Source organism: Solea solea, chromosome 3 (genome assembly GCF_958295425.1).
Source record: "Solea solea chromosome 3, fSolSol10.1, whole genome shotgun sequence".
Taxonomy (NCBI): domain Eukaryota; kingdom Metazoa; phylum Chordata; class Actinopteri; order Pleuronectiformes; family Soleidae; genus Solea; species Solea solea.
In genome coordinates, this window is record NC_081136.1 from 10,170,357 (window position 1) to 10,182,387 (window position 12,031).

Consider the following 12,031-nt stretch of genomic DNA (forward strand, 5'->3'; position numbering starts at 1 on the left):
CTGTATATTTACAATGTCATCCAGTCCCATTTACACAGATAAAGCAGCACTAGAAACATCATCATTTGTCATATAATCTATAATTGTGCACTGTAACAATAAAATATTATTTTACACACACAGTAGAAACCTCTGTCTGATGTGGAGATATCCAGTGGAAAGTCACCACTACAGGGCAACTAACTTTGAGTCTCAAATACAAGTTACATTCAGAACTAATTGCAAAAAGAAAATAATTTTATTCACCATATACTCGTGGATTAGATGTCCATCATCTTCACCAAGGTAGAGGCAAAGTGCCCTGAGGACTGCTGCCCTTTTTGAATGAACATCACTTGTAGCCTGTGTAAAGAGATCACATTGATTAAAAACATTTCCTGACAGTTGAATAATTACAAAAATATTTAAAGTTTTCAACCTAGGGTTATACTTTAAATAACCTTATTCCTTTGATTACAAAATAATGGTGATGTATGAATGTGTAGGATGAAAGCGCTGTTTTACTTTACGTTAAATTTGGGACACAACGCTGACAAAAATGGTGACCCCTTTAAAATTAGGTGCCAAGTACAACCTCAGGAAAGTAAGACTTTCCTGAGGTTGTTTTCATGGCATACGTATATGTGTACAGTGTTTTAGTCAACTACCATTAAGACATTTAGAGAAATACCATTCTTTAGACCACAACACTTATACAGTGAAACTACCCAATGAAAAAAGGAACATGGGGGAAGGAAGCATTTACCTCATCAATATTGAAAAGTGCAGGCAACCTCACTTTAAACTCTCCGGCACCTGGACTTCCATGCACCACTTCTTTTCTCCGGTAGGAGAATGTTTTAGACATCTTCTCTCTTACATTTGATGCCCTGTTCCTTTGTCTGACGTCATTCAATAGTTCAACTCTCAGATTTTCCAGACTTTCATCTGTTTCGCCAGTGGGGTGTGAAGGAAAATAGTTGACCTCTGCCCTTTTAGCAGACATTTTTGACTGGGAAGCATTCATCACTGGATTTGTTTTTCAATGCATTTACAGTCACTTCAGGACAGCCAATACTCCGCATCTTTGTCCGGTAATTAGCCATTTTGTATTTCAGGCTAATCATCCAGCTGTAGTACCCAGTGGCAGACGACTCTCGCAAACAGGGGAATTTGTTGATGAGTGCCCCTGCTACATCATCTATTTGGTGATTTTGTGGGTATGCTGTATATTCGAAAATCTCCTCAGCTAACTTTTCTAGGATGTCCGACTTCAGCCCTGGAGTAATCTTCAGCCTTGTGCCATTTTCTCTGAAGGTCTCATTCCCCCGCTGAAGCTGCACCTCTACACCGTAGGAAAAGCGAGGAATGATGAATTCACGGGGCCATGCACGTGCTCTCAGCTCACTGTCTGAATGTGACAGATTGATGGTGTTATCTGAGTCAGATGAAGACAATGAGGACACACTCTGAGGTGTGCGAATGCTTGATGGACTCCCAGATGGTCCAGGAGTGCTTGAAGTGTTCTGCCTTGAAGAAGGACTTTTATCCGGATGATTTTGCATGTACACAAGCTTAATTATACTTCTGTCTTGAATGTCTTGCACCGAAGCAATGTTCATAAACTCATCATTGAAGTCAGGATCCATGAATTGAATGCGAAAGTCTCTTTCAATTCCAAATGCATCACGAATAACATTGTGCAAGTCCATTAAAGTCTTTGGCTTTCCTGAGTGGAGATCAAGTCTTCTAAAGTCATCCTCTTCTACGATGACTCAGCTTCATAGGCTCTGTAATTCTTCAATCTACATGTGAGAGAGGAAAATATACAAATATTAAAAAATAAATACACTGAACAAATGAGCACAACATAATTGTGATCTAACCTTGTATGTGTATGAATCTTTTAAGTGTCACCATTCGGTAGCCTGCAATCCAGTAATCTGCCAAGGGGTACTGATCCACAAGGGCACCAAGCTGAATGAGTGAGACTTGAGAAGTTGGACACAACTCAAATGCCCTAAAATGCTCCCTATACCAAGCACCAAACTCTTTAACAATGAAACTCAAACTTCCCTCCACGACAACCATCTGGACAACTTCAGCAAAGTCTGGCAAGCCACAGGTAGAGCCACAAGCAACAATCATGCCACCTCTGTATGTCACTCCATGGACAGATGCAGTCTTTGTGAGCTGAACGTGCGTAATATCAGGATATTTTAGCTTCAAAACTTTCTGTACATCCTGATGCAAAATGTCAACAGAGACAGTTGAGACAGCTGATACAGTCAAGCTAGACTTTTTGGTTGTGTTTGACTCCAAATAATATGCCATCATGAACTGATGTTTCACCGCCAGTGATAGAAGTATGTGTTTAAAGCAGCGTGTGTGACGAACAACCTGTTTAAAAAAACTGTGCTTTGCTTCAAATCTCATTGTCCACAGACTGACTAGTGGACCAAAAAATCGAATCATCTGTGGATAATGTTCGACAAAATGATGTTTTGGTATTAGTTTGATACCTGGAAACACCTTTTGTAACCTGCATCTGTGATCACAGATTCTGGCCTCAAGGAAAGCAAGTGATTGTGCTGTATGTACTGGTGCAACAACTAATTCCACAATATCCTTCAGGTCCAAAATTACCTGCCAGGCTGGCTCATTTGGGGGCACTAACTGTCCAACCAAAAATGGGAGGAAACGCAAGAGACTCCAATTTTCGTGAGCATTCCCTCCAATAGTTTTTTTCAGCATGAAGGTCCTCGGAATAGCATGTGGGCGATTACTCTTGTCTGCCCATTTGTAAGGAAATTTCAAAATAGACTCATTGAGACTTACCAGTGTGAAATATTTTTTGGAAATGAAATGATTCAGACAATGTGCCAACCCAACTGGTACTATGCCTTCAAAGATGTCATGTGCAACATCTGGAGGGTAGCCAGTGCAAACGTTGAAATGAGAAAGATGCGAAGAGAGAACACACCGCCTTTTAACACCATAACATGGTTTCACATTGATGTGTGCTGAACTAACATGCATTTCATGTATCTCTTTCCTTCTCAGAGTAAACACATCTGAACTCACTTCTTTCTGCTGAATTTCAGACTTTTGGGCCAGACAAAAACGGCAAATATATTCAGCTACAAAACTCTCTGTAAAGCCAGCAATTCCATGCGCTCCCAAATTATCTGCTATGACACACTGTACTGTGCCCTTAACAAGAGCTCCAAGATGTGCAATGAAAAAACCTTGACTTTCTAAAGTCACAAGATCCTGCAACAAGGGTTCTAGGACTTTTTCATAACCATAACTCCTCACATCTTCAGATCTGCACAGTAAAGCCAAATGAATGGAAGACAATGAGGAATGGTGACCAGGTGGTAAATTGCTGAGAGTCCAATAAACAGCACAGATCTTGTGTTTTTTACGAGATGTGCCCAACGGATTACAAATCTCTCAAATTTAGTAACACTCTCAATTCACCTCCTGATAAAAAACTGTTTTGTTGAAAGAACAAACCATCTCGATAAGACCTGTATGTAACTTCTTTTCCTCTTTCCTCTGATATGAGACTACGATCTAATACTTCATTAAGAATGTGACAGTCTGTGAAAAGCTGTTGCAAAACCTTTAATACTGGAACATATTGCCGTGTTCTTTTGTCTTTTTCATCCAATATATATTCTATGGGCTCTACAACCTTGAAATTGTCCCTGTAGTATTTTTTGCGCTTAAATGACGTTGCCAAAGGACAGCCTTTACCAATTGACTTGTACACAGGATTAGATGTACACAGAGTGGATGCAAGTTCTTTAATGACAGTTTGATCAACTTGCAGGCTGTAACTACTGAGTGTGTCTTGTATCACATTTGTTGTACTAGACAGAGAAGAAACTGAAGTTCCTCCAGCAATTCATCAATCGCAGCACTTGGCACATGAAAGATATTTTCTAGTTTTAATAATAATGCTGCAAGTTTTTGTTCAATTACGTCTGTGTGATCCTTTAGTGTATTTAAATCAACATCACCAGACTGACTGTTGTCACATAATTCCTCATTGTCTGAACCATCAGACTCTGCAGTTTCAGTCGCAAAGAGGCCATGGACTACAACATCCTTAAAATCTACCAATGAATGCAAGCTGTGCTTTCGACTTTTGTGAGACTTGAACGTACTATATACATTGGATTTGTATTCACAGCCTTTAAATATACAATTAACTGTCTCATTGTTTTTTAGATGATGGTTTATGTGTGCAAAATAATCACGTACAGCTCCAAGTTCACTAAAACCACATACTTGGCAGGAAAATGTAAGTTTGTTTTGTTTGTGCTTTAAGAGATTGCTATGATTGCTTGACAAGTGTGTCAAAAGTGAATTCCAAGTCTTAAAACTGCATGGACAATCTGGATATACGCACTTAATATGATGGCCACGCCCAAAATGACTATGTCTTTGTCTGTAATGTTTAAGAAGTTCTGAGCGTCTAGACACTTCAGCACCACAGTCTTTACACTGCCACATAAACTAGACAAACAACAAATACAGAAAAGTATGACACATATTGTATTGTCAGATTTGTTAATTCAATTTATGTATGATTTAAACTTACTGATTGTCTAATTATATGACTGTGAATAATATGTTTGTTAAATATACTTACCTACACTGTAACAAATTGACTGTAGAATTTACAGTAAATACCTGGCAAAAAAGTTGCCAGTAAAGTATTGTAAAATTCCTGTAAATTACTGTAAAAAGGATTACAGTAAATTACAGGATAACTTTTACAGGTTTTTCTTGTATATAAATTACAGCAATTTCTTGTTGTTTTTTTGGAAAAACAACTATTAATTGTAATCTAGTTTACAACATTATCTTGTATTCTATTCAAATTACAGAGGTTACCTGGCAACTAAAGTTGCCAGTAAATAGCTGTTAATACTTCACAATACAATATGTTGTTGTTGAATGTTTTTACAGTTAAATTTTGTTTTTCACATTAGCAAAATAATTTAAAAAAATGTAATATGTTAAATAAAACCAGAGTCAGAGCTGCAGCAAAACAAAACTTTTTTTAAAACTCAGCAGTTTTACAACATGCCTTCAGAACTCAATTTGAATCCCCATAAATAAATAATAATGAATAAAATGATATCATGTTAAATATAAGGCTTCAGACAGAAGCTGGTTAGCCTAATTAAGCACAGACTGGAAATGGGGAAACAGGCTGCAAATTTTCTGAATGCACGGGTACAATCAGGTATACCACAGGTAAAAGGGCAGTTTGGTGCATTACTGTGAAGTTTCATATGATGAGTAAAACCTATTATAGTTTTACTCTCATGGGCACACTGTTTGCAGTGATACATTTCTGGGCTAAGAAAAGCAAAAAGGGAAGAAAAAAGAATTAAAGTTAATAAGGTTGTATGTCCAAAACAACAACAACAACACAAAAACAATGAGCACAGTCAGGGCTTTCGACCAGAAACTACTTGGTTAGGTTTAGGCAACAAAACTACTACCCACACCCCAACTGTTCTGCAGAGTGCAGCAAGGCTATTTAAAAGTAGTTTACTTGAGCTAACTAAGCTGATAAATTAGCATAGAGCTAATGCTTAATCCCAAATTTGTCAGATGCCACAGAAAATGATTACACAGTCAGACACAATGACATAAATAACACAATGTTTTTACCTGAAAATCGTCTTCACCGATGTCTGTTGGTGATGATCACTGTGCCTTAAGCGGTGGTGCGGCGGTTTCCTCTGCACCTCAGCAACGTTAGCTAAATGATGCAAATACGTAGACGTTAATGGAGGTTTTCCTCCGACAGTGGGAAACAGTTTAATACTTAATTGGCCTCTTCATCAGTCATTAAAAATGTAAATTAACTCATCAAAGAGACTTTTCATAATTTACACAGTTCTGATGATAAATTTGGCACCATGTTTCACAAACCTCAAACATTAACGTTATGTTAAGTTACACTGAAGTTTATTTAACTTAACATTGGTTCACAGGAGAGCTGGTAAAGTTAAAATCCAGCCGAAATTAACTCTCTCTTTATGAGTCATACAAAGTCATACGTTATGATTTATGTTTTGATTTATAAGTTATCTGTTAAATTGACCATTATGTTAACGGAGTCTGGAATGTAGCTGTCACTGTAGTATTATTATTATTATTATGAGTGGTAGTAGGCCTACTATTATCATCACTAGGCTATTGCTTTCTATACAATTATTATATTATATTATATAAATATATGATATTATTCTCGAGGACAATCTTTGCAATAGCCAAGTTCCTATATATGTACCGAAAGTGTTGCACACAACCCTCAAACTCGATTTAACATGCATTCATGCCTATGTTGTGCAATATCCCGGTAAACCTCTATTTTGGATTTTGAATTTTTTCCGTTTTTCCGATTTTTTGGTGACTCTGGTTCTAAGGACCGGGCCGATCGCCGCTCTCTGCCCGAGGATAAGCGCCTATTTTCGGATACATCAGGGGCGATTTCAACAGGCCATATCTCGGTCATTTCTTCACATTTTTGGATGAAATCAGCGGTATTATGTTCCTCTATGTCCTCGAATAAAGCCGTGGGATGTTGGATTTTGATTTTTTTCCGTTTTTCCGACTTTTTGCGCCCAGTGACTCTGGTTCTTAGGACCGGGTCGACCGCCGCTCTCTGCCCGAGGATGAGCGTCTATTTTCGGATTCATCAGGAGCCTACTCGCGTGTCCGCCCCCCCACCGGTCGAGAACTACTGCATTAGGTCATTATTTTAACTATTGTATTGTAACATTAGTTGTAACTAATGCATGTTACGCTAGCTAGCTTTAGCTTTAGCTGAATCAGTTAACGTTAACTAACGTTAATATTTGCTTAAAAAAAATGGTGCAGACTGAATTTTTCTAACAGTTAACGTCAGGTTCAAAACACGGATTAGCTAAAATAATGCGTTCGCCTGGGATTGCTTGTCTGGAATGTTCTCTGAAAACTCTCTAGCTAACTTTCTTTGAGGACATGCAAACCATAACTTAAATGGTCAACTTTACGTTATGTTAACTAACAGTTAACAAGTTGAATCACATTTTAATTATGTAGGATATATATGTTAAACTTACGTTTTATGGAGTGTTTGAACACTGCGTTGCTCCTCTGCTTCACCTGTGCACGTGCTGCTCTTTCAATGTAATGCAATCCGATATCAACAGTATTTAACCGTAATACGCATCATCTACAGTCAGAATACAATTTGCCTGTCATTTTACAATATGTTACAGTGGAAAAATGCTGTCAGCTACTGTAATTATTTTGGACCCATGATGCATTGTGGTCTACAGTTATACTTTGTAAAATGACAGAACAAGAAGTTACTGTAAAATTTTACTGTAGAAATTACAGCAATTTGTTACAGTGTACACAATAAAAAGGTCCCAAACTTGGGTTGAAATTCAGATGAGAAAAACCTGCCAAGTAAGAACAAAAATATTAAAAAAACATGTTGCCAACTTTGTGTTTGTAAAGCAATGTTAAGTTTATCATTTAGTTCAAAATCATGTGTGGAAAAAGTAAATCTCATTTGTGCCTCACCATTATGATATATTACATTATATTATATTATATAATATTGAAATATGAAACAGATGACAGATTAGAGGCAGGCACAGCAAAATATGCAACATTATTTATCTACTCACTACTGGAATACTTTCTAAGTGCTATATTATTGGTACATGATTTAGTTCACTTCACAGCATTAAGATATTACATTACATTGATGCAAATGGACAACATGCCCTGCGATGGACTGGCGAACTGTCCAGGGTGTACCCCGCCTATGGCCCTGTCATCTGAGATTGGCACAGCATCTCCCGCGACCCTCCGGTGGAGGATAAAGCGGTGGATAATGGATGGATGAACAACATGTTTTACTCATTCGTTATTGCCTCGTAACATCCTTAAAGTTTTTAATCATTTTGACATTTTGAATCATCATGAGAGAGACTCTCAGTGCGTGCACTCCTACTCGCTCGGTAAGGCTTCCGGGAGATTATATTTAATTTGATAATTTGCGGGCGTCAGGGAGCTGCTATCAGTATGTGGGATACTCCCGAAACGTCCCTGTAGTTAAACAAAGATTAAGACACAAAGTAAACGAGGGAGGTGCAAGACTGAACGGCATCCAAGTCACACGTTGTACACTGAGAAAGCTGACGAGGGGGGGCGTGTGCGCGGGGGGGGGGGGGGGGGGTGATAACCGCCGAACAGACACTGCGCTGCCTGGGTCGGTCACCACACACAGCGGTGGTCAAATGCCCTCCGACTTTGTAAGCGCAACATTAGTGTTTAAACACAGCGACAACAGATATTTTATTTTATAATGTATTAGGAGCATGTTAAGTTAGCTAGGTAAAGCATGTGTCTAGCTTAACTACTTTAGTTTCGATCAAAACATTTGAAAAATGTAAATACATCATGGTTAAAGTAATGTGATTATTAAAGACTTACCCAAACAATTCTGAATTCAGCCGAGGAATGGCGAGTAACGTCCGTTTGCCAGGTTTCCCAGCGTAGATACGAACTTCTGCCGCCCAAAGTCCTAAAGTGGCGGTTTGTTTGTGAGCACGCGCCAAAAATTCAAACAGGATGGCATGCACAAATTAGGACAAGCTTATCTTTTTTGAGCTACATTTAATTAAACACAATATGATTGTCATAATTTTGACATTATATGTTGGAACTAATACAATTTTATAAGGGAAGTTAAATAATACAAATATTTCTATTAAAATATGCTTGCCTAGTATATGCAACATTTACAAGGGGCCAGAATCATTTTTTTCAGTGTGTATAACACATATTATTATATGTGTACATGTCTCAATATTTTTTCTGTGACGTAATTGGGGTTTCCCCCAAAGCATTATAGCATATTAGATAAAATGTTTTCCAGAGGCAAACCCTTTAAAAAATAAACAGTCTGTTATAAGTTTAGGCCATATGCCAAATGTCAGAGGTCACTGAAATAAAAATGCTCCTTGAAAAAAATAAAACAAATCTCTTTCCTGCATGACAATAATATACAGTAATTAATACTTACAATAATACAATACAATCATTTTCTCAATTATTTCACATAGATATTTAACACAGCTTGTAGATATGATAATTAAATAATGTCTTATATTTGATTATCAATATTGACTACTTCGGGCTTCCATATGTCCAAAAGTGACTGACAGTAATGGAAAATAAGTCAAAACTCTATAGTGTGTGAACTATAAACCAGCTAGTCCCCGCCTCCTCAGCACGAGCTGAACGACTGCAGCGAGTGCCGAAACGGAGTGGCCAGAGGAACGGAGCGACTGTAGTGAGGCGTTTGTGCAAAACTGAGGAAAAACTGCAGAAAAAGTATGGGTGTTTAACCCTCTCACCTCCCCCACAAGTGCGACGCCCAAGTGTGTGTGTGTGTGTGTGGGGACGCTGGGAGAGGGAGAGGAGATATAGGTGCAAACTTGTGGCCAATGTATTGTCATTTTAACGCAAAATGAACTATATCGATACAAGCGATATTGTCCCGTTTTATATCACGTTTAGAAATATATCGATATATATTAAAATATCGAGATATCGCCCAGCCCTAATCAGTGTCAACTCTTTCTTTACATAAACCACTCAATGAAGTTACTCGCTTACACTGATTCTTAATAAAGTTTCCCATCAAAATGTTTTCCACTTGTTTGTACTTATGTACTTCTTCCCAGAGAATGAAACATATAAATTTGCAGAATATTTTCCGGCCTCTGTATCTGTATAGGTCTTACATAACATGCATTAAATACAGTTGCTATTAATTCATGTAACATATACAGTATATCTCTTAGAAATGCCTGGTTAAACACTGTACACCCTGAACTATGATATTGTTCAGTCAATATTGTCTGGTGCAAATTACTAAATAAATATAATGATTAAACTGTTTGTTTTGGAAACTCATGAAGAGTTACACACTGGATCTCAGTAGAATTCAAACAGCATCAACAGACGTTTCTGCAGGCTAAGGTCCAGAGATTTTCTCCCAAAGAATCAGTTCATCTGAGAATTTTGGAGCAGGCAAGGTGAGAGAAATAATGGTTGATTGTTTGATATTTAGGAAACAGCAAGGCTAGTATTCAGGAGCATTTAAATAATATCTCCTCTTTTGATACAAATTGAAAAGCACTGAAATAAAAATTGTATAAGATAATTGGTGTTATTCTTAATTTAAGTAGATCTATTTTCTTTGTTTCTTGTTCATGTACATAAGCCAACAAAAATCCAGCTGCCATGGATATTCGCAAAGGAAAGCTCCAACTGCTGTCATATGGATTGTTTCTAGCCTGTTTTCTCGTGATGTTGTCCATTTACGGTTGGGACTTGTCAAAAAGACTGACAGGTAAAACGTGTGTGTTTGTGTAAATGTATGGGTTCATTCATTGTTAGTAATTTGGTCTCCATTCCATATAAAATGTGTATTTCTGGTAGATGTTGGATCTGTGACATCACCTCTAATCACTTTTGGATTGACATTATTTTTGACAGTGAACATCAGTTAATTTCTGTCACTGAGTAGTGGAGACAAAACAACAACAACAGATGTTTGACCTACAGTTTCTGCTTCTACCCATTATTGTACTTCAGAGAGAAGCCATCGTAAAGCAGAATTAATCTATCAGCAAGAACATTTGATAGTTACAAGTTACAACATTAAATATTATTCTTCCTGTCACAGTTAAGAGGATGGATCAGGAGCAGGAGGAAAGAAAGACGCTTTTAGACAAAATGTGTGATGGTAACAGAGAGGAATTTTCAGACGAGAGTTACCAAAAGCTGGGCCATCTTATTGTGGATGATTTGCATGGTCTCATCTACTGTTATGTTCCCAAGGTAACACACACACACACACTTTTTTTACTATTTTACTATAATATTACTTTTTTAAAGTAATATTTCCAACACTAAACATAGGTGGTACAGGTGGTAGCATACTTTTGGCTAAAAGAAAATCTTATTTATTGCAAATACAGTTGAATATCAATGCTATTCCTCAATCACAGGCACGTAGTACACTACTTACTGCAGGGCTATTGAGGCTATACACCCCCCCACACAATGTGTATCACATACCACACACACACACACACACACACACACACACACTCCTTCATTTAGACATTTTGACAGGAAAAGAGCATTTCAAGTCTAAACAGTAGAGCTGGCTTTAAAAAAAAATTCATTACCGATTTATACTAATCCAACCACTTGGTAAATACTTCAGACTCTCTGATATGCTTCTACACTGTACATTTTGAACGTGAACGGGTTGTTAAGGTTAAAGATTGAATGATCTCCTATGACTATACTGTAGAGAAATTAAAAGTGTGTACAATTTGCAGCATTAGTACAATGACAATCACTTTCATAACCAACCAAAACTGGCACAGCAACTAAAATGTCTCAAAATTAATCAATAGAAATTTGGATCTAATCCAAACTCAAATTGAATAGGAACCTTGTGAATCAGAATGGAATTGATTCAGGAATGCAGTAGCAATACCCAGCCTTATACTCAATATTTACCACATTTGAAACCATCATGAATGTTATCATGAAAACATGACACTATTAGCATACTCATGCTGACATTAGCATTTAGCTTCATGTTTTGCAGTAACTGAGAACAACCTCATGGTGCCACGTGGCTGTTGATGCTTGGTCTTGTTTTTATTTCCAGGTGGCATGTACCAATATAAAGAAAATCATCTACGTACTGCTAAAGGGTGAACCATATGGTGATCCCAGAAATGTAACTGCAGAAGTCCATGGCAACAGTCTACCTTTCCTACAGACCATGCCAAGAAATGAGATCAAGGTCAGTCTATAAATTGTCCTCACATGTGTCCTTCAGTTTACACCCCATCTGTTTTTATTTCTGAAGAGGCAAATCCTATTAGCTGTTAACTTTGTAGTAACAGTATTCTAATGACAGAAAGATCAT

General features: G+C 37.5%; 2 protein-coding genes across 3 annotated transcripts in view; one reads left to right on the forward strand and one right to left on the reverse strand.

Annotated features, from left to right (window-relative positions):
* The window catches only part of LOC131456553 (carbohydrate sulfotransferase 12-like), a 51,450-nt gene that overhangs the window by 38,497 nt on the left and 922 nt on the right, over positions 1–12,031 (forward strand). Inside the window, exons 2-5 of one of the 2 annotated variants that reach the window (XM_058624976.1) lie at positions 9,996–10,112; positions 10,301–10,429; positions 10,766–10,920; positions 11,768–11,905. In XM_058624976.1, coding sequence (XP_058480959.1) covers positions 10,321–10,429; positions 10,766–10,920; positions 11,768–11,905 — 402 coding nt within the window. In that variant the 5' untranslated portion in view covers positions 9,996–10,112; positions 10,301–10,320. The remainder of the gene's footprint in view (positions 1–9,995; positions 10,113–10,300; positions 10,430–10,765; positions 10,921–11,767; positions 11,906–12,031) is intronic. The other variant, XM_058624977.1, reaches the window with a different exon arrangement.
* Positions 255–4,479, reverse strand: LOC131456550 (uncharacterized). Its single transcript, XM_058624974.1, has 2 exons — positions 746–4,479; positions 255–342 (listed from the first exon to the last, which is right to left on the reverse strand). Exon 1 carries the CDS (start codon positions 3,016–3,018, stop codon positions 1,861–1,863), a length of 1,158 nt encoding a protein of 385 aa, XP_058480957.1. The 5' UTR covers positions 3,019–4,479; the 3' UTR covers positions 255–342; positions 746–1,860.

Bases quoted from the DNA above. Each gene is read 5' to 3' on its own strand.
- LOC131456550 (XM_058624974.1), bottom strand. From the start codon at position 3,018: ATGCATGTTAGTTCAGCACACATCAATGTGAAACCATGTTATGGTGTT.